The 25171-nt window shown below is 35.3% G+C and overlaps 1 protein-coding gene across 1 annotated transcript in view; it reads left to right on the top strand.

Moving 5' to 3' along the window:
- Positions 1-24521, top strand: part of ISOC1 (isochorismatase domain containing 1) — a 51417-nt gene extending 26896 nt beyond the window's left edge. The window contains exon 5 of the mRNA XM_069085183.1: positions 23924-24521. Coding sequence (XP_068941284.1) covers positions 23924-24070 — 147 coding nt within the window. The 3' untranslated portion in view covers positions 24071-24521. The remainder of the gene's footprint in view (positions 1-23923) is intronic.
- The last annotated feature ends 650 nt before the right edge of the window (positions 24522-25171 follow it).

The raw sequence follows: 25171 nt of genomic DNA, 5'->3' as shown, positions 1-25171 counted from the left end.
TCATTGTAAGCTACATCTGATGGGAGGAAGGTGTAGCAGCAAGCACCCTGGAGTCCCTAGGGTGGCTGCTCACACAGGTTCTTGGATCTGCTTTGTTAAAGGAAAGCAACTCAAAATGGGTTAACAAGCTTACCTTAATCAGACATATATCGTTTACCTTGTTCAGGAGAAAAGGTCAGCACCCTGAACCTCAAAGTACACAGGCATAATTATCAAGACAGAAACATCAAGTAGACAGATTTCCAAACTGTCCAACCATTACATCCATACCCAGTCAACATCTGGGTTTCCACATTCTGGGTTTTTCAAAGCCAGGGGACTCTCAACAACGGCTTCCCAGAATTCAGATCAAATCACAGAACACTTCTCAAAGTGAGTCCCAAAACAAAGCTACACATCAGGGCTTATATAGCCTTCTCCTGGCTCAGAGAATGTAACAACCTTATTGACTCACTGGCCAATCAAGGAGTATCTACTGAAAAACAAGCCTCCCCCATCCCAGGCTTCAGGTGCACATTAGCCTAGGGGCAGGGAAGATCTTTAAAATTTACATTCTTATTACAGAAGGCTAGAGGCAAAGAGATCAATAAGAAAGGTAGAGTTATGTAGGTCAGTGGTGGAAAACTTCAGGGTAGAGAGTTTGATATATAATATATAACAGACCTTTATATGGTATGCTAGGATTGAAGTCTCCAAAGAAAAATAATAATTTCAGTTATAGTACAGTATTGCACATAAAAATAAACACATGAAATTTGAGTTTTTTTCATTGCTATAGATAGGTGCAATCTTTGGTCTTTGTGAAATTACAGAGTAAGTTTAAAAAAAAGATGGAGACATTAGAATTATTCTTTCAATGTTTTATTAAGTTACAATAATGTGGAAGAGTGTATGCTACCCCTTCTGCTGAGAGGAGTGGAAAGGAGTGGGGTTCCAGGAGTTTTAGACCTCATTTTGAGGTCTAAGCAGTGGTGCTATAGAGAGAGGGGTTTATCAGTGGACCAAAGAGGAAATAAATAGCATAGTCTTATTCCTGCCTTGAGCTCTAGACTACTAACCCCATCATTAGGAAGAGAAAGAGAATAGGGAAAGTATAAATAAGCATATGAAACAAAGTTCATGTTCTTTTCTTGTTTAAAGTTGCTATTAAAACCATTAAGTAGTAATGTAGTGACTCAAAAAAGTGAATATGCCTTTTTACCCACATGTCTTAGTGGAAATGATTTCAATACAAACGAGATTGAGTAGCTGAGATACTTAAGCAAGTAAGTTTTAAAAATTATTTTATTTTTTTCCAGTTACATGTAAAAATGATTTTTAACATCCATTAAAAATTTTTTTTAAGTTCCAGATTCTCTCTGCCCTTCCCTTCCCTCATCATTGAGAAGACAAGCAGTTTGATGTAGGTTATACATGTGCAGTCATGTAAAACACATTTCCATATTAGTCATGATGTGAAAGAAAACACAGACCTCCCCCCCCAAAAAAAAAGCCCTACACACAAAAAAAGTGAAAAATAGTCTTATTTTATCTTCATTTATACTCCATCAGTTCTTTCTTTGGAAGTGGATAGTATTTTTCATCATAAATCCTTCAGAATTGTCTTGGATCTTTGTATTGCTGAGAATAGCTAAGTCATTCATAGTTGATCACTGTACAGTATTGCTATTACCGTGTACCACTATTCTCCTGGTTCTGATCACTACTTTGTTCATGTAAGTCTATAAGCAAGTTATTTTAAATATGAAGACTTAAAATTAGTTTGCAAAGGAATATCGTTTTCTTTGAAAATTTGAAAAATTTGTGAATATTTTCTCCTTTGATACAGATTGTAATGTTTCGTCACTTTCTTATGTAATTTTTGTTCATTCCTAATCCCCCCTCAATGTTCTATGGATGAATCTAAGGATTCAAGCTTTGGTAACTGGTGATCTCATCAATAGAGACAGGGAAGTTTGAAAAAGCAAGTTTGGGGGTTAGTCTCACTGAAAGTATGTCTGTAGCTTTCTACTCTTTGATTTAAAAAAAAAAAGTTTTTTTGGGGAAGATGTGACTGTTCAGGTTGCTGGTCCTCTATAAAAGAGATTTCCCCTATAAGTTGTCTATACACCTTGCAGGGTCTATGCTCTGTTCATGCCGCTGGAAATGTAAATTTATCCTCATTCAATAAAAGTTCGTTTTTGCTAACACATTGTGGCTCTCATTCTCTTGGTGCTACCATGATTTAAACCCAAGCCCCCCATGGACTACAAGAGAAGATTATCTTGATTCTTAGGTTACTCTTTGACTGTGTTCTTAGAATCAAGAGGACTTATGTGAAGAGAATGCCTGCCAGCACAAACAAGCAGGTCAGACATCAGAAAAGAACATTAGGAACTGCTAGAAAGGTTTTATCAGTGTTAATAAAGTAATGATTCTTAAACCAGAAAAATGGATCTAACAATAAACTGAGCAATATCTCTACTGATGATGAAGCATAGCTGGGGAAGAGAGAGAAACACTTTTCCTCTTTCTCTCTACATGAAGAAACTGAATGTTCCTTTGTTATCTACTCACTTTAATACCTCACTTCCTTTCTTTCCCCTTCAGTCTGATTCAAAGACTGCTAGAGGAGCTCAGGAAGTTTTAGTCTTTACCTGACGTAATAACTGATTTCTAAGCTATTAAAATAGGATAAAACTTGTTGGCCAGCTAAAACCTTAAGCTATTTGCTGCATTTTATTAATGCCAACAAAACGCCAGTTTTGGTAGCTCCTCTCACAGGGACTATTGACTCTCTTGCTGTTATTTTTAAGGCAGTGTTCACTGTTATTTGAGGAGTAATTCTGGATTTTTGAAGGCTATGACAATGAAGTGTAAGCTTTGACAGCTTTTACTATGCTTGAAAGATTCCGTGTTTGACCCCAGAAACAGAACTGTTCTCCAGTAACTAACTTAATTGAATCAGTGTATCCTTGGGTAAATATCTTTTTTTCCTGTTCCTTAATATTCCTTCCTTGCTATGACTAAATAACCAGTTCATTTATAAGTATAGTAAATGGCATACGGTCATAGAAAAGTATATCATAATTAGGATGGTAATTAAGTTTTGTTTTCACCGTTGGCAATCAGTAAAACAAAGAAAAAAATTTTCAGTGGTCTTCATACCTTTCAAATTCTCCTGTGACAGTGGCAGAGTACTGTGAAAAGTGTCAGAGGGTGCTAAAAATAAAATTTTAATTCCTCAACAAGCTTTAATTTTATTATTCATACTCTACATGTGAGATCCTTATCCAAAGACCAGTGAGTTGACATGGTACTAGAAGAGCTGAATCATATCAGTCTTAACAGCCTTGTTATAAATAAAATTAGAAGAAAAGTCAGGTTCAATCTTGAATGTAAAATTTCCATTTCCTGTTTAACAATATTAGGCCTTTTGTGCTCTATCTATTCACCTCTAAAAGAGGGCTCATCTTTTATCACCAAACCCAAAGAAGTACCTATGGGTAATAGTGATAAACATTATCTGCTTAGTAACAACTAGGGTCCAATAGTGGGAGAGTAATTGCATTTTGGGAAACTAGGTGATACAGTGAATAGAACACCAGGCCTGGAGTCAGGAAGACCTGAATTCAAATCTGGCCTCAGACTCTTACTAGCTGTGTGACCCTAGGCAAGTCATTTAACCCTGTTTGCCTTAGTTTCCTCATCTATAAAATGAGCTGGAGAAGGAAATGGAAAAGCATTCTAGTATCTTGTCCAAGGAAATCCCAAATGAGGTCACGAAGAGTTGGACAGAACTGAAATGACCGAACAACTGCTTTTTAAATTAAAGTAGCTGAGACACTTAAACAAGTAAGTGGTAGCTTCAGGAAGCTTTTGGCTTCAGAAATGAAATGGTCATTTGATTTTATGACCCCTATGGTGGAGAGATATCACTTCCTCTGATTAGCAGCTACAACTACGATTGCCACAGGGGATCTTCCAAAGACCAGTCTGAACAAGAACGTTTCTTTCCTTAATAGCTTACCCCCTCATGTTTCCTGTGGATCAGGGAGTTGATGTATCCATTAGCATTCCTTCATATAGTAGCAACCTGGCTGCCAATATCCAGCAACCTTCTTTGTACTTGCCACCCCACCTCCTTTCCAGGTCACCACAACATGTCATATGACCTGCAGTTCTTCTGGGGGTACTACTTCTAGTGTGATCATTCAGGGGAACCTTGACCTTGACTCCAAGCAAACTTATCCCAAATCTACTCAAGTTTGAATACAGAGATTTGAGTGACCCATGTCAAACTTCTCACAAATTAACTCTCCAGTTAAGAGACATAAAGCTCTTTAGGTGGTTGAAGATTTGCAACTAAGTAATAGCTTGGGGTAGTAGAACTATATCTATCAGAGTCCATTGCTATAGGGGTGGGTTGCTTCTTAAAAAACAAAAATCTCTCCTGGAGACTTAGTTTAGCTAAGAGTTTTGATGAAGCTTCCAGATCAAATTGGGAACTACAAAAAGATAGATTTAGCTTCAGCCTGCCCAAAGGCTTTGTCAGTGAATCACTATGGGTAACAGAGATACAGGGAAGCTGTGTTTAATTGAATCAATGTATCCTTGAGTAAATATCTTTTTCTCTTTCCTTAATATTCCTTCCTTGGCCCAGATCCCCTACATATCCTTTTGTTAACTGTTAGATGGATTGTGAGTGAACTGGGAAAGCAACTCAGAAATAGATCAAATCACAAATCCATTTAAGAAATTTGACTACATCCAGTAATATTCATATGTAAGCCTATTAGATGAGGGAGTTTGATAGAGATGAGCAAAAGCTTATGAGGAAAGAGGTTTCTCTGGTTTATTTCATATTTAATAAAGTGGGGTGGGCCTCAGAGCAAATTGATTATCAGTTGAATTGTACAGTTCTATTAAATAGGATTATTTTAATATGTCCCTTGATTGCCTTAGAATCAGGAATTACAATTACAGAATCTCAGTTTGAGAGCTGGAAGGGATCTCAGAGCCTGTCTAATCTAATGCTTATGTAAAAGGAATCCCTACTATAACATAACCTGCTAAGCTTTTGTCTGCTTTCCACCTGAAGACCTCTAAGGAGTGTTTGTCGATGTCACTTTTGGAGATCTCTACTTGTTAGGTAGTTCTTCCTGACACATAGTCTACTTTTGCCTCTTTGCAGCTTTATCCTACAGTAAAGAAACAGTAAGTTTCTTTTGTTCTTTGGGACCAAACAGAACAAGTTTATTTCCTTCTCTTCATGTCAGCCCTTCAGATATTTGAAGAAACCTTCCTTATCCCCCTGGAATCCTCTCTTTTCCAGGCTAAACTTGCCCAGTTCCTTCAAGCAACCTCACATAACACTGTCTCAGACCTCTTTGCCATCCTCATTGCTCTCCTGAGTTCTCTATCCACACTGACAATGAATGTCCTTCTTAAACTCTGGCCCCAAACTGAACACAGTTATCCTGGTGAGCTTTGATGAAAATAGATTACTTTCACCTCACTATTCATGGAAGCTGTGCCTCTCAATGTAGCCCAAGTTCTCATTACCTTTTTTGGTTTATATCACACGCATGATTTATATTGAGCTCACAGCCCACTGAAAAGTCCAGATTTTTTTCAGAATGAAAATGTTCATATCATGCCTCTGCATTTTTAAACTTTTTAATTTGATTTCAATTTATTGTATCCAAATATAAGACTTTACATTTATTATTATTGAATATTATCTTATTAGATTTCAACTCTAGCCTGTGAATGTACTTTTAGAATCCCAGCTCTGTCATCCAGTATATTAGCTATCCCTCTAGTTCTGTGTCATCTGCAAATTTGATGACTATGTCATGTATGCCTTTATCCAAGTCATTGATATGTATGATAAACAAACTAGGCAAACCACATTTCCCTGGTGTATTCACTGAGCAATCTCTGCCACGTAACATTTAACCACTAATAAGTGCTTTTTGAGTCCAGCTGTCCAGCCAGTTATGAATTAATCTGATTTTATTGTCCTCTAAACCATATCTTCATCTTGTCCAAAATAAAAGTATGAGGTTCTTTATGAAGAGCTTCACTAAAACCTAGGTAAACTCTATCCACAGCATTCCCAGTATTTATACTTTAGAAATATAAAAAAAAAAAAAAAAGGAAATAAAGCTATTCTGACCTGACAAAAATAAAATTACTAGGGATTCGAAGTGAGTTATAAACACTTATATATGTAAAGAAGGCCAGAAAAAGAAGATTGTATATGAAACTGTGAATCATATAGCCTTTCAAATATGTATATATTAAATTTTAAAAGTTTGTTGCTATTTTCTTTATGTTTATTTGCATCACTATCATTAGTTCTTTACTATTCCCAAATATGCCCTCCTTCCCCCAAGAGATAAAAGAAAAACAATTCTAACAAATAGGTGTACTCAAACAAAACAAGTTTGTATTGTATAGGTTGTGACTGAAAACATGTCTCATTCTGCACTTGCAGACCATGGCCTCACTACCAAAGGGTGGGAAAATATAATTTTGTCTTTTCGAATCCTATTTTGTTATTGTGTTACTTAGAGTTTTTTATTCTTTCAATGTTATTTTCCTTTACATTATAATATAAAATTATATATTACATAATAGCTCTTCTATTCCTTGCTTATTTGACTATATCAGTTCACAGAAATCATCCAAAGTCTCTCTGAATCTGTCCCTTTTGTAATTTATTATCAAACAATAACCTTCCATTTTAATTAAATTTTATTAAATTTTCTTTTTTTTAAGTTAATAAGCAATTATTTTCTCTCCCTCTCACCTACCATACCCCATTTGAGAAAAGGAAAAAAGACAGAATCAAAACCTTTATAACAAATATATATAATCAAACAAAATATAATCCCACTGGCCATGTCTATGTATATATGTTTCGTTTTTTCACATTGAATCCACCTAGGTGCTGAGTAACAGGCTTTATCACTGATCCTCTGGAATAATCCTTGGTAATTGCATTGTTCAGAATTCTAAAGTCTTTACAATTGTTTATTTTTAAATAATATTTTTGTTTTATTACAAAGTGTTCTTGTGGTTCTGCTCATTTCATTCAGTTCATACAAGTCTTTATAAATTCTTTTGAAGACATCTCTTTTGTCATTTCTTACAGTACAGTGCTTCACATTACATTTGTTCAGCCATTCCCTTGGTTTTAGTTCTTTATCACAAAGAGAGCTACTATAAACATTTTTGTACATAAGAGTCTTTTTGTTATCTTTTGATCACTTTTGGTATAGACCTAGTAGTGGTGTTACTGGATCAAAGGTTATAACACATTTTAGTGAACTTTGGGACATAGTTACAAATTGTTTCACATCTCTACCATCAACAAGTTAATTAATATGCCTTTTCCCCCAGACCCTCTAACATTTGCATTATTTTGTCAGCTTTACCAATCTAATAAATCCCTAAGACTGTAGTCTGTTAATACCAAGTTGATTCAAAGTGTAACTTAGAAATATAACTTCACAATTTTAATAATCACAGAATTTTAAATTCTCTTCCATATGTCAAGAAATAGAGAAGAACTCACTCTTCTAAAGTAAAGTAAAAATTCATAAATGCTTTCACAGGGCTGCTAAGATATTATGACCTTGATCAAGCAGATGGTCCCAAGAAATTTGGCAGGTATACTAATAAGGATATTTCTACAAGATCTTTTTTTCTCTCTTTTGTTCTATGCAGTAAAGTAAGTAAATATACCCTATTAAATGATCCAGAGGTCCCAACATTATGACAGTTATCTCTAATAACACAATAATTGCACAGTATCAGAATCAAAAGGAAAAACTATATCATCCTCAACATTATTTATAAATAATGGTTCCTCTGAATTCACAATGCAAGAAAATTTAGAAATACAATTATAACATTCACAGCATCATGAATGGGAAACATGAAACAAGACTTATTACTAATCAGATACATCAGTTCAGTCAAATACATTTCCAAATCATATAGAGAAATCATCCACTTTACCACCTTTAGCATTTTGCACCAATCACATTTAAAACCCACCAGAAAGTCAACCAGTATGGATTGCATTCAGTCAGAGAAATAACAATAATAAGGATATAGTGCTTGCCATACACCAGGTCTTATGTTGAACACTTTAAAATCAGTGTATCAGGTTTTTGATTCTCACAACAACCTTGAGAGGTAGGTACTATAATTATTTTTCAACTTTATAGTCAATGTGTGACCCTTTTTGGTGACAGTAAAAACATTCTTTCAGCTTTGTGATATAGAGTAGCTGGGGGAGGTTGGAATGTAGTTGGGACTTATAGGAGTATAGTTGATACTAGGAACAGGTGGTCAAGAACAGGAGAGCCACAGAGATATAACCCCACCTGGGGAATGGAGTGAAGATAACGGTTTAGATTTTCCCTTCTGTGCCTCTGTCTCTCTCTGTCTGTCTGTCTTTCTCATACTTCTGTGGCAGTACTCCTAAGTTCATCTTAACCATTCTTGTACCATCTAGGGCAGAAAACAGATATAACACTGAAATCTTAGCAGGGATTATTTAACAAAAACGGAGTTGGTTATTTCTGCATCCCATGGTTTGAATAGATCTAGGCCCAAATTTACCTAGCACTTCTACATAATCTAATGTAAAAATGGGTAAAAGTGTCATTTTCTTTTTGACACATTATTTGAGATCTACTCCAATTAATAGCCAAACCCGGGGCGGCGGGGGGGGCACTAATATTATTACAGCAATTATATATATATATATATATATATATATATATATGTGTGTGTGTATATATATATATATATATATATATATAATTTCTAATTGCATGACACACCAATTTGAAAATTTCTTTCTAAATCAATTAGTACTTAAATTTAATTTGTAAAACTCTCAAGTATCTAATTAGAAGGCCTAATAAAACTTACTTACTTTTTGGTTGTTTCCTAATTTACACAAACTTCTTTTTGGGAACCAGGAGTTTCTAATAAGCAGGTAGTTTTAAAGTGCTAGCTCTATTTACAATGTAAGCTGCAGCCTACTTTTTTTTTTATATACATTGAAATTTCACTGATAACTACTTCCAAATAAACTTTTTTCTAATCAGCTAAAAAAATCTTCCTCTCTTAGCTATAAAACAATAAATCTGTTGCTTGGCAGGAAAAAAGTGATAAGAGAACTGAGTGTTATTTTTCTTGTAACTTTTACAGTTATGTACTCAGTTTACTTAAAGCAAATCCTAAAGAATGTTAACCTCAAACTCAGTAGAATATATCAGCATTTATAAAAACATTCAAACCACAATATGGAGATTTATAGTAGGGAGCTTACAGTTCAGTCACAAACTCAGTGTCTGATTAGTTTTTGACATCATAAAATTCTGCAAAGTGAGGGAAAGATCTCATCCCTCTGTCTCCTGCCTACTTCCATCTTCTCATAGATAAAACAGATATAGGCACAGAAAAGCACTCAAACACAGACAAACAAGCACAAAAAGCAAAATAAACACACACTTATGAGGGAGTGTCTAGGGCTGGGGTGGAGAACCTTTGGCCTGTAGGTCACACTTGGCCCTCTAGGTCCAAAAGTGTGGCCCTTGGACTGAATTCCCCACCCCTTCTCTAGGCTGTTTCCTTATTATTTCTAAGGTGAGGTTTCATTGACCAGCCTTCTGCCTAAACCAGTTAAAGAGATGTTGATACCTAACTGCCACACAGACCAAATCACCTAAAAGTGTTGTCCTCATTTTGGTCACTAGATGTCACCCAAGCTGATGCTAGCTCACACTACCCAAACTGATCAGCCCTTGGAGAGGAAATGTCCATCAGAAATCAATTTAATTTTTAATTTTTAAAAAATTTCATGTCTCTCCAAGATTTTCTGAAGTCTGCCTTCTCATTATTTCTTGTAGCACAATAGTATTTTATTACATTCATATACCACAAATTGTTCAGCCATTCCCCAACTGATGAGCATCCTCTCAATTTCCAATTCTTTGCTAGCACAAAAAGAGCTGCTATAAATATTTTTATACTAGTAAATCCTTTTCTATTTAAAAAAATCTCTTTGGGATACAGACCAGTAATAACTGGTAGTACTGGATCAAAGAGTATGCACAATTTGATCGCGCTTTGGCCATAGTTTGAAATTGCTCTCCAGAATAGTTGAATCAGTTCACAACTCCATCAACAATGCATCTTATCCCAAAAGCTTAGATCTTTGGATTTATCAAACTATATCATGTACATAATCTATTTCACTGATTCATCACTCTATTTCATAACCAGTGCCAGATTATTTTGATGATTACTGCCTTGTAATATAGTTTGAGACCTGGTATAGTTAAGCCACCTCATTTTTAAAATATTCTTGGCCTTTTTGTTCTTCTAGAAGAATTTTGGTATTGTTTCTTCTAGCTGTATAAAATAATTTTTTTGGTGGTTTGATTAGTACAGTGCTGAATTAAGTGTGTTAATTCAGTTAGAATTGTCATTTTTGTTTTATGACAGATTCTAATGTTTTTCCTTTTATTTAGATCTGACTTTATTAGTGTGAGAAGTGTTTTGTAATTGTGTTCATGTAGTTCCTGTATTTCCCTTGGCAGGTAGAGTCCCAAATATTTTATTATTGTCTGTACCTATTTTAAGTGAAATTTCTCTATCTTTGACTGCTGGACTTTGTTGGTACTATATAGAAATGCTGATGATTTGTGTAGATTTTATTTTATATCTTGCAACTTTGCTTAAGTTCTTAATTATTTCAACTAGTTTTTTAGTTGATTCTCTAAGTATACCATCATATCATCTGCAAAGAGTGATAGAATAGTTCCTATTCTAATTCCTTCAATTTCTTTTTCTTCTTTTATTGATTTGGCTAGCATTTCTCATGCAACATTCAATAATAGTGGTGATAAAGGCCATCCTTGTTTCACTCCTGATCTCACTGGGAAAGTTTCTAGCTTATTTCCATTACAGATAATGCTTGCTGTTAGTTATAAATAGATCATACTTAGCATTTTGAGCAATGCTCCATTTATTCCTATGCTTCCTAGTGTTTTTAATAGAAATGAATGGTGTAGTTTGTCAAAAGCTTTTAGAAGAAGCATCTATTGAGATAATTATATGATTTTTGTCAGTTTTATTATTGATATGGTCAGTTATGATGATATTTTTCCTAATATTGAACCAATCCTGCTTTCCTAGTATAAATCTCACCTGCTCATAGTGTATGGATATATTGCTGTAATCTTCTTGCTATTGTTTTATTTAAAATTTGTGCATCAATATTCATCAATGAAGTTGCTCTATAGTTTTCTTTCTCTGTTTTTGCTCTTCCTTGTTTAGGTATCAGCATTATATTTGTGTCATAAAAGGAATTTGATAGGATTCCTTCTTTGCTTATTTTACAAATAGTTTGTATAATATTGGAATTAATTGGTTTTTTAAATGTTTGGGAGAATTCACTTTTTAATCCATCTAGTCCTGGGAGGTTCTTTTTTTTTATTTTTAAAAAATTTATTCATTTATTTTTAGTTTATAACATTCAGTTCCACAAGCTTTTGAATTTAAAATTTTCTCCTCTTCCTTCTCTTCCCCCCCTCCAAGACAGCCTGCAATCTGATATAGCCTCTACATATATATTCATATTAAACATTTTCACATTAGTCATGTTGTAAAGAAGAATTATAACCAGTGAAATGAACCATAAGAAAGAAGAAACAAAACAAAACAAAAGAGAGAGAGAGAGCAAACAGTATGATCTGCATTCAGACTCTGTAATTCTTTCTATGGTGTGGACAGCATTTTCCATCATGAGCCTTTTGCAATTGTCTTAGAACCTTGCATTGCCAAGAATAGCCAAGTCTATCAAAGTTAGTCATCACACTAACAGTTAACACACTGTGGCTGTAACTGTGTATGATGTTCTCCTTGTTCTGTTCCCCTCACTCATCATCAGTTCATGTAAGTCTTTCCAAGTTTTTCTGAAGTCTGCCTGCTCATCATTTCTTATAGCACAATAGTATTCCATTACATTCATAGCTATTCCTCAATTGATGGGCATCCCCTCCATTTCTAATTCTTTGCTACCACATAAAGAGCTGCTATAAATATTTTTATACATGTGGGTTCTTTTCTCATTTTTATGATCTCTTTGGGATACAGACCTAGAAGTGATATTGCTGGATCAAAGCGTATGCACTTTTTATAGCCCTTTGGCCAGAGTTCCAAATTGCTTTCCAGAATGATTGAGCACAACTCCACCAACAGTGCATTAGTGGGGCAGCCAGGTAGCACAGCGAGTAAGAGCACTGGCCCCAGAGTTGGGATGACCTGGGATCAAATCTGGGCTCAGACACTTAGCACCCACCCAGAAATGCCTGGCCGTGTAACCTTGAGCAAGTTACTTAACCCCAATTGCTTAGGGAAGGCCAGGTGGTGCAGTGAGTAAGAGCACCGGCCCCAAAGAGTTGGGATGACCTGGTATCGAATCCGGGCTCTGATACTTAGTACCACACCCAGAAATAACTGGCCATGTAACCTTGAGCAAGTTACTTAACCCCAATTGCTTAAAAACAAACAGTGCATTAGTGTTCCAATTTTCCCACATCTTCTCCAACATATATAGTTTTCCTGTTTTGTTATGTTAGCCAATCTGACAGTTGTGATGTGGTACCTAAGAATTGTTTTGATTTGCATTTTTCTAATCAGTAGTGATTTAGAGCATTTTTTCATATGACTATAGATATCTTTAATTTCTTCCTCAGAAAACTGCCTGTTCATATCCTTTGATCATTTATCAATTGGAGAATGACTTGCATTTTTATAGATTTGACACAGTTCTCTATTTATGTTAGAAATGAGGGCTTTATTATAGACACCGGTGGTAAAAATTCTTTCCCAGTTTTCTCTTTCCTTCCTAATCTTGTTTGCGTTGGCTTTGTACAAAAACTTTTCAATTTAATGCAATCATAATTATCCATTTTGCATTTCATAATGTTCTCCATTGCTTGTTTGGTCATAAATTCTTCCATTCTCTATAAATCTGACATCCTTGCTCTCCTGGGAGTTTTTCTTAAAGCAATTTGGAACTGGGCCCAAAGGGCTACAAAACTGTGTATACCCTTTGATTCAGCAATCCCACTACTTGATCCCCCAGAGAGATCAAAAAAGAGGGAAAGGATCTATATATACAGAAATGTTTATAGCAGCTCTTTTTATAGTGGCAAAAATCTTGGAAATTCAGAAGATGCCCATCAATTGGGGAATGGCTGAACAAGTTGTGACATGATTATAAAAGAGTATTATTTTGCTAGGGGATGGTTTCAAAAAAAATCTGAAAAGACTTACACGAATTGATGCAAAATAAAGTGAGCAGAAACAGTAATCATTGTACATAGTACCAACCATATTATGTAATAGTCAACTGTGAGTGACTTAGCTATTTGACTAATATATGATCTAGGACAGCTGCCAAGAACTTGTGATGAAAAATGCTATCTACCTCCAGAGTAAGAACTGTTGGAGTCTGAGTGTAGACTGAAGCACATTTTTTTTAAAGCTTTCTTTATTTTCTTTCTTTTTAACAATGGTAATTTGAAAATGTTTTGCATGATTTCATATATAATTGATATCAAATTTCTTGTCTTCTCCAAGATGGGGGGGGGGAAGAGAATTCAGAATTCAAAAAAATTTTTTAAGTGAATGTTAAAATTAAGGAAAAAATTTAAGTGATGTAAAAAACAAAACATATTAAAATGATCTAAAAATAACAAATCACAAACTTTTAAAATAAAATTTTTTTTTTGATTAAAAAGAAAATAAAATTCTGTCTGAACTGCAGCCTAGGGACTTTGGCCTAAGAAATCTTGGTTTCTCTCTCTACCCTGCTTTTTCCACTTTTAATGCCTTTAGACTTGGCCTTAGCTTGCTACATTCTGCTTTCAGTTAGGATAACAAGAGACCATCCCATGATTCAGCTTATCCTTTGTAAGGTAGGATCCAGACCTCCATTTGAGATAGAGACACTATTCATAAAATCAATGTTAGGGAAGAATTCTAAGCAATATCACAGTAAGCAAACAACAGAATTTACTACTACTATCACTGTCACAACCACCACCATCACTATGACCACTACCAATACTACTCACCAGAGAATCCATGGATCCAGTGTCCTAAATAACTTTATCAAATGCTAGATACCTCTTAATCCTCATTCTGGATCATGGGGATCATACTTTTTTGGTTCCTTCTATCAGTGTAAGCTGGTAGATTATGTTAGGAGCATAATCATCTATTCATGCATAGTTTCCTATTGCAATACATATCCCTTCTTCCTTTGCCAGTATAAAGGGGCAAATGCTTCTTCAGAGTGATGAATTGATTTTGCTTGGCCTGACCTGTCTGCAGCTGTACTGCAGAAACAGTCTTGTTTATGAATGTATTCAAAGTCAGGGTCAAATTTATAATATTTAAAATAGTTGCTAATTGCTACATATCCAGTGGTTCCATTGCGGGGGTGTGTGTGGTAGTAATTGGCTTGCATAGTCTATGAGTTAGTAGTTGTGTATTTTCTATGTTTGTTGTGTAAAATGCATATCCTAGGAACACTTTCTTTTGTGGTCAACCCAAGGTGACCTACCCTACCAATCTGGGTCTACTATTGAAAAAAGTTCCAGAAACACCTGGCCGTGTAACCTTGAGCAAGCTACTTAACCCCAATTGCTTAGGGGCGGCCAGGTGGCTCAGCGAGTAAGAGCACCGGCTCCAGTGTTGGGACGACCTGGAGATCAAATCCCGGGCTCAGACACTCAGCACCACACCCAGAAATAACTGGCCGTGTAACCTTGAGCAAGTTACTTAACCCTGATTGCTTAAAAAAAAAATAAAAAGAAAAAAAAAAGTTGGCTGTTCAACAAAAGATATGTTTGAAACATTTCTAGAAAGAAAACTAGTTCTGAAAGTATTAGTTGCTTTTTAAACATCTGAGAATCAAAATATAAGAATAAACAAACACAGCAACCCCAAACAGTAGCTATAAAATAACAACAGATACTATGAAGAGATTTTTTTCTAAATAATACAGTGGAGACAATGGAGAAAGCAGAAGTTAATTAGAAGTGATGGTGGAAAAACAAGTCTGGAATATCAAGGTCTAAACTGTGACAATACTCTGCCTATAACTAAATCAAAGTTTTGTTGTAGACTAGGAATAGGAGGTTGCATAAGGGAAGTGGAGGAAGACAATTGAGAGAAATATGTGATGTTCCCTAATCACATCAAAGGCTAAAAGTGAAGGGAAGGAAAATCTTGTAGTTACTCTGGAAGAAGAGAGCATAAGGAGAAAGGATAGTAGGACAAAGGGGAGAATTTAGAAGAGGGGGAAAGAAAGGGAAAACTATTGTATCAGTGGTGAGACCTAATACCAGTGATGAGAATGTTCCCATGGGAGAAGATATATATATATATATATATATATATATATATTTTCTTTTTGAAGGAGGGAAGACAAGACAATTGGGGTTAAGCAACTTGCCCAAGGTCACACAGCTAGTAAGTGTGTCAAGTATCTGAGGTCAGATTTTAACTCAGATTCTCCTGACTCCAGGGCCAGGGTTCTATTCATTGCATTACCTAGCTGTCCCAAAGAGATATTTTATAAAGGGAAACTGGAATCTTACAACAGATGTAATCTACAGGGAGTTGGTGCTTAGAGAGACTACTTATGCTCTCAGGAGAAAGGGTATCAGAGTTCTTGGGGGCAACCAATATCCAGAAGAGTTGAAAGACATGGTCTCATGGAGGCGACCTCCAAACAAATGGGGAAAAAAATTACAATGGAGAAGACAAATGTCAATAATGAACTGCACAGTCAGGGACATAGAAGAATTACTACTATGGAGCAGTATCCTCTCTGTCACCTACATGAATTAAATTTTCTAAGAGTGAAAGAAGAAGAAACAGAAGAAAAAGATAGGCTAGTGGGCAAAATCTACAAGGTAATAAACATAGAAGGTATTTAGAAGGATCCTAAAAGTGAAACTATAGAAACTTTAATTCAGTGAAGAATACAGAGCCTAAAGAATTAATCAAAAAAGTCTAAAATTGACAGAAAGGAAAGTTATATAGAATAAGTGAAAGAAATCCTTTTTAGACAAAGATGAAGAAAGTGAAATTTTAAAAGGTAACAGACAAAATGATGTGAAGATGATGAGAGGAAGGGGGATTTTACTTGACTACTTAACTAAGGAACAAAGGGAGGGAGAATTAAATAACCTAATTCTTATAATTTAAAATATGACTAAATTAAATAATACAACAAAATACAAAAGAGTGACAGGTCAAGAAAACAAAACCCCATAATCTGTTGCTTATAAGAAACACATTTAAAAAAAAAAGACAGAATTTTAAAAGGAGTTGGGAAAAAAATTTTTATGCATCAGATTAATACAGAAAAAGCAGGAATAGTAGTCATGGTATCTGACAAAACAAAAATATTCATAAAAAGGGATCAACAGTAAAAGATATTAACAAGGAAATTACATTGTACTGAAAGGAATCATAGAAAAGAAGTCATTGGATGGTTAGGTGGCACAGTGAATAGAGCACTGGCCCTGGAGTCAGAAGGACCTCAGTTCAAATCTGGCCTCAGACACTTAATATACTTACTAGCCATGTGACTTTGTGCAAGTCACTTAACCCCAATTGCCCTCCAAAAAGCAAAAAGAAAAAAAGTCATTATCATTATTCAACTTAAATGCCCCAGATCTTTAGCATCTACATTCATATAGGAAATATTAACTGAACTACAAGAAGGCATAGATAGTAACACAATAATGGCAGATTTCAGTGTCCCTCGGTTTTAGATAAGTCTAACAGAAAGGTAAACAAAAGGGAAAATATAGAACCAAACAAATTGCTAGAGAAAATAGAGTTAAAAGATTTCTGGTACCTTCTAGATACTACCAAAGAATATAAATATTTCTCAGCATTAGATGGAACTTTTACAAAACATGTCCATGTATTAGGTCACGGAGATGTTGCAAACAAATACAAAAAGTTAAGAAATAGTAAATGCATCCTTTATAGACTATCATAAGACAATAAAATATTTAATTGGTTGACAGATTACAAAGGAAACAGACTCAAATAGAGACATAACAATGAAATCCCAAATAATGAGTGGATCTTTCATGAGTGAAGTTTAACAGATAGGTACACTGGATCATTTCTCCAGGCATGATAGCATTTATTAATAGGGGCATGCCATGGATGAATAGAATGGCACTGTCTCTGGACAAAAGCCCTTGAATTGAGAGTGCAGCGCATTTTTATAAGCCTAGAACAAAGAACAGAACATAAATCATGTAACTGACCCAGCATTACAGAGGTGAGAGATTATGAGTAATTACATCAAAGAAAGTGGACATTCCCCCAGTGAGGATGACAACCACCTCTTTATCTCTAAGAAGTGCTTTTATGAATTTTATGGATCCTGGCTGCATCTTGAGGTTACTCATTAAGACAGATTTATTAGTAACTAGGGAATTAGATAAGACCACCTTAATTGTTAAAGATATGGTGAGGTCAGATAGTCTTAACTTCTAAAGGATACCCCACAAACCTTGCAGGAAATTTTGAAATAATGTTTTATGAAAGTATTGAGAACAGAGTTTTTCTTCAACTGACAGTCATTGTGGGAAAGGTTGATTTTTGGTGTCTAACTTCACAGAGGGAGAGTTTAACACACATAATCTTCTCTCAGAGACAGAGAAGAGGAATATGATCATAGAATAAAATCCTAAGAGTAAAATCAAATATATAATACGATCAAGAATTCTCTGATTAAAAAATAAATCTTGGAAACAATAAATATGTGAAGGAAAATGAAGAAGAAACAACATAACCAGAATTTCTGGGATGTAACTAAATCTCTTCTTATGGGAGAACATCATATCCCAACACATGTATAGATTGAAAAAAGAAAAGTTACTGGTGCACTACATGTGTAATTAAATATACATTAAAATTTGAAATCCAACAAATGAATTTAAAATAAGCACTAAAAAGGAGATATTAAAAATAGGAAGATAAATAGATAAACTAGAAGCCAAAAGGCAATAGAAACAATGAAACTAACAGCTGGGTCTTTGAAAAAAATAGTAGTATTGCTGAATCTTTAATTAGCATAATTTTAAAATTAAATATTTAATTTAAGGGACAGTTAGTTGGTGCAATGAACAGAGCACCAGTCCTGGAGTCAGGAGGACCTGACTTCAGATCCGGCGTCAGACACTTGACACTTGCTGGCCGTGTGACCTTGGGCGAGTTACTTAACCCCACTTTCCCTGCCCTCCCCCCTACAAAAAGCAAAAACAAATTTTTTTTAATATTTAGTTTAAATTTAAAAGGAAAAGGACAGAAAATCAAATCAACATAACCAATGAACAAGATGACCTCACAATAAAACCAAAAGAAATAAGAAGATTAATCAGAAGCTATTATACACAAAGTAGAGGAATACCTTCAAAAATATAAAGTACTAACTTATAGAAGACCAAATACACAGCAGAACCTCGGTTTATGAATTTAATTCATTCCGAGATTCTGTTCATCATGAGATTTGGTCATATTGCAAAGCAAGTTTTTCTATAGGATATAGTGTAAAGTCAGATGATCAGTACCACATCCCCAAAAATATTCATATAAAAATAATTATTTATAATTTTAAGTAAGTTTTTTGTCCCTAATGCACCTGAAATGCAATAGCAATGATTAGTACACAATATGAACCAAAAATAAAACAAATTACCCTGCACTTTACCTTTGAGAAGAGTCGTGGTTGGTGGGAGACAAGGGAGGAGGAAGAGGAGGAAGGGTTATTGCTTGGAAGGAGAATCTTCCTTGGGAGTGTTCTCTCTTATCCTACTTTCACTAAAAGTAATACTAACACTACTGCCTTCACTTATTTTTTATTTTTTAGAATCACTTTCTTATTTTAACTCACTGTTTTTTTTTTCTTTATGTTCACTTTTGACTGTGAATCTAACAACACTTGTTTTTTACTTTTTTTCAGAATGTCACGGAAATGTGACATTGAATTATAGTTAAAAATATTCGTGGCCCTCATTGCTACAGCCTTATTTGGGTGATGTTTTTCAAAAAAATTTTGCACTTTTTTCCACATCTGATAAACCTTCCTAATCTCACTTAATGTGAGAGATTCCTCCAGCCTCTCAACCTCCTTCTCAGATGAGATATCCTCTGCAACATCTTGCTGTTACTCCTCATGCAGATCTGTTATTTCATCTATCTGGTCAACACCAAATGAGGCTGATAAGGTGATATACCAACCTGAGGTTCCTTTGTTTGACATAAGAAAGCAAAAAAAAAAACAAACCCCATTGCCCTAGTTGAGTTTCATCCTTTCGTGAGCTGTTCAAGTCCAAATGTGATTTTTGTTGTCCAAATTTTTGTTCATCCTGCAAGACAAATTTTGCTAAAGAATTTTCCTTGTCCAGTGAAGCATACATAGACCAGGTTACTCATAAACCAAGATTCTACTGTAATTCTTAAAAACCCATTCTCTTTTTTTTACATGAAAGATAATTTTTAATATTTATTTAAAATTTTTTTGAACTCTTGATTCTCTCCTACCCTTACTCCCCTCCCTCTTTTTGAGGAGGCAAGCAATTTGCTACAGATTATACATGTGCAGTCATACAAAATATATTTCTATATTAGCTATATTATTAAAAAGAAAATATAGGAAAAAAAAGAAAAATAAATCTTTTTAAAAATATGCTTCTATTCACAGTCAGATTCTATCAGTTCTTTCTCTGGAAGCAGATAGCATTTTTCATCATGAGTCCTTTGGAATCTTTTTGGATCATTGTATTGCTGAGAATAGTTAAGTCATTCACAGTTGATCATTATACAATGTTGCTGTTACTGGATACAGTGTTCTCTTGGTTCTGCTCTCTTCACACTGCATCAGTTCATGTAAGTCTATGGGTTTTTCTGAGATCATCCTGCTCATTTCTTTTTTTTTTTAAATGCTTTATTAACTTCTGATTTACATCATTCATTTCCACCAGATTTTGAGTTAAAAATTTTCTCCCCATTTTTTCCCTACCCACTGCCCCAAAATAGCAGTCCCACAGGATATCCCCTCCTCCAATCTGCTCTCTCCCATATCTTCTCCCATAACCCCTTCGACTTTTCCAGTAGGGCATGGTGAATCTCTACGCCCCAGTGCCTGTATATCTTATTTCCCAATTACATGTAAGATAGTATTAATAATAGTATGTATATATATATATATATATATATTTTTTTTTAATTTGATTTTAAAACTTTGAATTACACATTCATTCCATTCCTCCCTTGTCACCCACCCTTACTGGAAAGATAAGCAATTCAGTATAGGTTGTATAGGTATAGCTAATGCAAAATATTACCATAGTAGATATATTGTAAAAGACTGACGATATTTCCCTCCCTCCTATCCCACCTCCCACTTGTTCTGTTCTCTAGTTTGATCCTGTCCCTTCTCAAAAGTGGGTGCTTCCAATTTCCCTCCCCCACATCCTGCCCTCCCTTCCATCATCCCCCCTAATTCTGTTCTATTCAATCTAATTCTGAAGGAATTATTCTCTTCAGTGAGCTTTTGAAATTCTTTTTCCATCTGGCAAGTTTGGCTTTTTAAGACATTTTTCTCCTCATTGACTTTTGGGGCCTCTTTTGCCATTTGAGTTAGTCTATTTTTTAAGGTGTTACTTTCTTTAGTCAGGTTGTTGACTCACTTTTCATGATTTTCTTGCATCATTCTCATTTCTTTTCCCAATTTTTCCTCCACGTCTCTTATTTGATTTTCAAAATCTGTCTTGAGCTCCTCCATGACCTATAACCAGTTCATATTTTTCTTGAAAGCTTTTGGTTCAGGAGTTCTGACTTTGTTGTCTTCCTCCCATTTCATGCTTTGATCCTTTTTGTCCCCAAAAAAGGAATCTAAGGTTTAATTGCTGTATTTTCTTTGCTTCCTTTGCTTACTCACGTTGCCACTCAATTACTTGACTTTTGAGCTCTTTGTCACAGTAGAACTCTGCTTCCAGAGAGGAGAGCTTTGTCCCAAATCACTGGGGTTTTAGCAGCTGTGGGACCTATTAGGTGGGTGCCCCCTCTTATAGCCCCAACAAAACTCTGGCTCACTGGTCACACACCCCAGGACCTCCATCTAGGACAGTGATCCAGATCCAAGCAGGTTAACAGCAACGACTTGCTGAATGGTCCCCCTACGATTTGCAGGCCAGGAGCTCTGAAGCAGCCACATGGAGGTGCCTGCACAGCCACTGCACCTCTACTGCTTTTCGCTCTGGGGGTAGAGGCCAGACTGCACTCCTAGTCCCTCTCAGTTGCAACCAGGTTCCTCATTGACCTTTTGCTTTGTCTTTGGCATTTATGGATTGATAATTCTGGAAACTGCCACAGCTGCTGGTGATCCACTCTCTGGGAGTCTGCTGCTGGTCGGGGCTGCCCTGGGGCTAAAACCAGGGGCTCACCTGGGGCTGGGCTTGGCTCCCAGCACAACACAATGTACCCTTCCTGTAGGCCTACTGGGCTGCCTTCAGCGGGAGTTTTGTTTGTCTCTGTCACTTCGTGGGTTTTGTAGCTCTAAAATTTGTTTAGTCATATTTTATTGGTATTTGAGGTGGTTATGGGGGGGAGGTCATGGAGTTTTCCTGCTTCTACTGCCATCTTAGTTCCACGCCCTGCATTTTTATATAATGACAAAATTCAACACTAAAAAATGTGTCTGCCCTTTGACCTAGCAATATTGCTACTAGATTTGTATCCCAAAGAGATTTAAAAGAAAAAAAAAGGAAAAAGACCTAATGTACAAAAACATTTCTGGCAGCTCTTTTTGTGGTGGCAAAAAATTGCAAATCAAGGGAATATCCATCAGTTAAGAAATGGCTGAACAAATTGTGGTTTATGAATGTAATAGAATATTACTGTGCTTTAGGAAATGATGAATATAGCAAAGCACGAATAGACAATCAGAGACAACAAAATAGTACACTCACTGACTTCAAAACTACAAACAGAAAGAAAAACTACACATACGAAAAATCAAATGTGATTGTTACAGAATTATAAAGATCACTTAGTAGAGTTGAAAAATCTATAAGTATTGAACATTGCACGTTTTCAGAATTTTTCAATGTATGACCAATTATGTTGATTTTTTTCTCCTCATTTATTTTTTTTGGCTTTCAAAAAGATGCTTTAAAAAAATAAGATGACTTTCTTAGAGTAGAAAGAAGATTAATAGTAAAAACTAAAATGATGTTTAAAAAACAAAATAGGTTAATAAAAAAATTTATACAGAAATAAAAAGAAAAAATGGAATAGAATAACTTCTAAAAAAACCAGCAGCTTTAGTTTCCCCTAAGACTGAAAGCATTAGTCTCAAGTTTTAGAAGACTGAGAAGTTTTTCCCTTCCACCTCTTTTTTCTTTCATGCACTGAGATATTCAGGTTTAGAAACATATCTTGGTTTATCCCAATATTATTATTTTTCCATCATCACCTCTCATAGCTCTTTGCCACTGGGCATTACGGGCCAGTGTCAGGCAGGGTGTTGATACCCTGCTTTGTTCTTGAAATAAGAAATAATATCTGCTATTTTGATCTCCTAATTTGCAAGGAAGCTCAAGAAACTGTCCTAAACTTAGATATCCACATGGCACAAATGAGGGTCTAGCACAAACAAATGGGTATAAGAGAATTGGTTTTTTTCTAGCTTATAAAGATGCAAGTAGCCTGAATAGAGAGGAAGGACCTATGTTGCTAATTATGATTCTTTTCATTTTAACCCAAGACCTCCCCTTGTCTTCCTTACCCCCATGGAAATGACCCTTGAAATAGTGCCTGATGGCACAGACCTTCATAGTATGAGAGAACAATGAGGCCTAAGAAGGCACTTGGCCTTTTGTGCTAGGTGGCTTTATGTGTTTTGGGTTGGGTCCAGATACCAAAGGCAGCTAGGTAGCACAATGGATAGAGGGCCTGACCAGACTCATCTTCCTGAGTTCAAATCTGGCCTTAGCACTTCCTAACTGTGTGACCCTGGGCAAGTCACTTGACCCTGTTTGCCTCAGTTTCCTCATCTGTAAAATGAGGTGGAGGAGGAAATGACAAACCTCTCCAGTATTTTTTGCCAAGAAAACCCCACAAGGGTCACAAAGACTCAGATGTGACTAAAGCTACTGAACACCACTATCACCACCAGATACCACACATCCAGGGGAAATCCTTAAGTTATGCATAAAACAAATAAATCTTTATGCTTTATCTTCCTAGGTAGGGAGAGGAGATTACTATCTACCTTCATTTCCTAACTTCCAATTGCTGGCAATCCTATATGCTGTATATATTAGGGACTTGTAGAAAATTAAATCTGCACCACAGCTGAGAAATTTCTTGGTTAAAGTCCTGGCTTCTCCCTCAAGCCTGCTTCTTACCCTTTTTAGTATATATAGGCCTGAATCTAATCTGCTACAGGGTCTAAAGGAAGTGTTCTCTATTTCATGCTCTTTAATTTTGCTTTATGTTGCATTAGAGGTTTGGCTCATGTCTCACTTGTACACCATTTGTCACACTATCCAGCTTCTCCTAATGGATCTACTATATAATAGCAAGTCTACTGCCAAGAGTCTAGTGTTTAACTTGAGGTCTATTTTAGTAAAGAAGCAGGAATGGGATCAGTTCTCCCCATCATTAAATTTAAGTATTGTATTTAGAAGCCTTAATTTCCATATAGAATGTACTGAAGTATTATAACTTGATGTGCATTTGCTTTTTGGAAACACTTTTGTTTCTTATACTGATTTTATTCATTTTGTTTCTTTTTTAGCGTCTTGCTCGCACTGGAATAATAGTTACTACAAGTGAAGCGGTGCTGTTACAACTGGTAGCTGACAAAGACCATCCAAAATTCAAGGAAATACAGAACCTAATTAAAGCAAGTGCCCCAGAATCTGGTCTACTTTCCAAAGTATAGGATTTTGAAGGATTGGTTATTAATCTATCCTAAATAAGAACAAAATCATTAACATAGATATGCTGTCTTCTCACATGTACTGCAATTGAAATGTTAAAAATCGACTAGTCTTTTTTTTTTTTGTCTTCACAAAATTGATTTGATTAGTCTATTTGGATATCAGAATTTGGTCACAAAAATCAAGAGTTTTCAGTGTTTGTTATTTATTTCTTTCCTTCATTTAACCATTGTTCTTTATTCTTAAAACACTATACTTGGCCCTATTTGTTGTAACAGCTCTTAAAAGTTCATACTTCTGTGAAATTTCTCAATTTGGCACTTTGTTAATAATAAACAGTACCTGTGAGTGATTTCACTTTTGGCATTAACATAAGATTTATATATAAATGTTATATGGATTCCATGCTTTCTCACAATATGAACTGATTAAATGAAAATTATTTTAAAAGAATTTAGAAAACGTGATTTTTTTTCAATTAAAAAGTGTTTTACTTATTCTTTAAGTAGGAGAAAATTCCCAAGTTATCACATATTAATTACTTTGGGTAGCAGATGCTGGTCATATTTATTAATACTCACCAGTGCTTTGTTACCTATGAGTAGAGAATTATCAGACATCTCTGACCTTTATTGTATTTTCTCTCCCTTGATAGCTTCTGTGGCTCTACTTTACCTTTTCCTGGAGTACAAGCAACTTCTTCCTCATCAGGGCATTTAATTCCCTCTTTCACATGAAGAATCTCAGTTTTGTTTTTTTTGTAAATTCTTCATATATATGGTTGTCCTTTTCCTTTCTCACCTACTCTACCAACATCCCTCTACTTTAAAGCTTCTTAACAAGGGTTAATTTTTTTCCTTTATCACTTTTTTTCCCCACTGAAGCCCCATTTCCATTTTCCAAGGAATAGTGTATTGTCCCTGATGATTGGAAGCACAAAGAGGAAAATTCTTCATTTGGGCTTTAACCTAGTTAATGAGATAAAACTCAGGACAAAGAAGTAAAAGGAGTTTCTTTTAAATACATCAAAATAGCAACATATTGACAGTCGGATCACTGGACATCATCTACAGCTTCAAAATGGGCGCAGTTTTTATTGGTTA

This window comes from Petaurus breviceps, unplaced genomic scaffold, assembly GCF_028583685.1.
Source record: "Petaurus breviceps papuanus isolate PSGF00001 unplaced genomic scaffold, PetGlider_PUasm1.0 175, whole genome shotgun sequence".
Taxonomy (NCBI): domain Eukaryota; kingdom Metazoa; phylum Chordata; class Mammalia; order Diprotodontia; family Petauridae; genus Petaurus; species Petaurus breviceps.
Note: the sequence above shows the minus strand (reverse complement) of the source record. Positions and strands in the feature narration are given on the sequence as shown.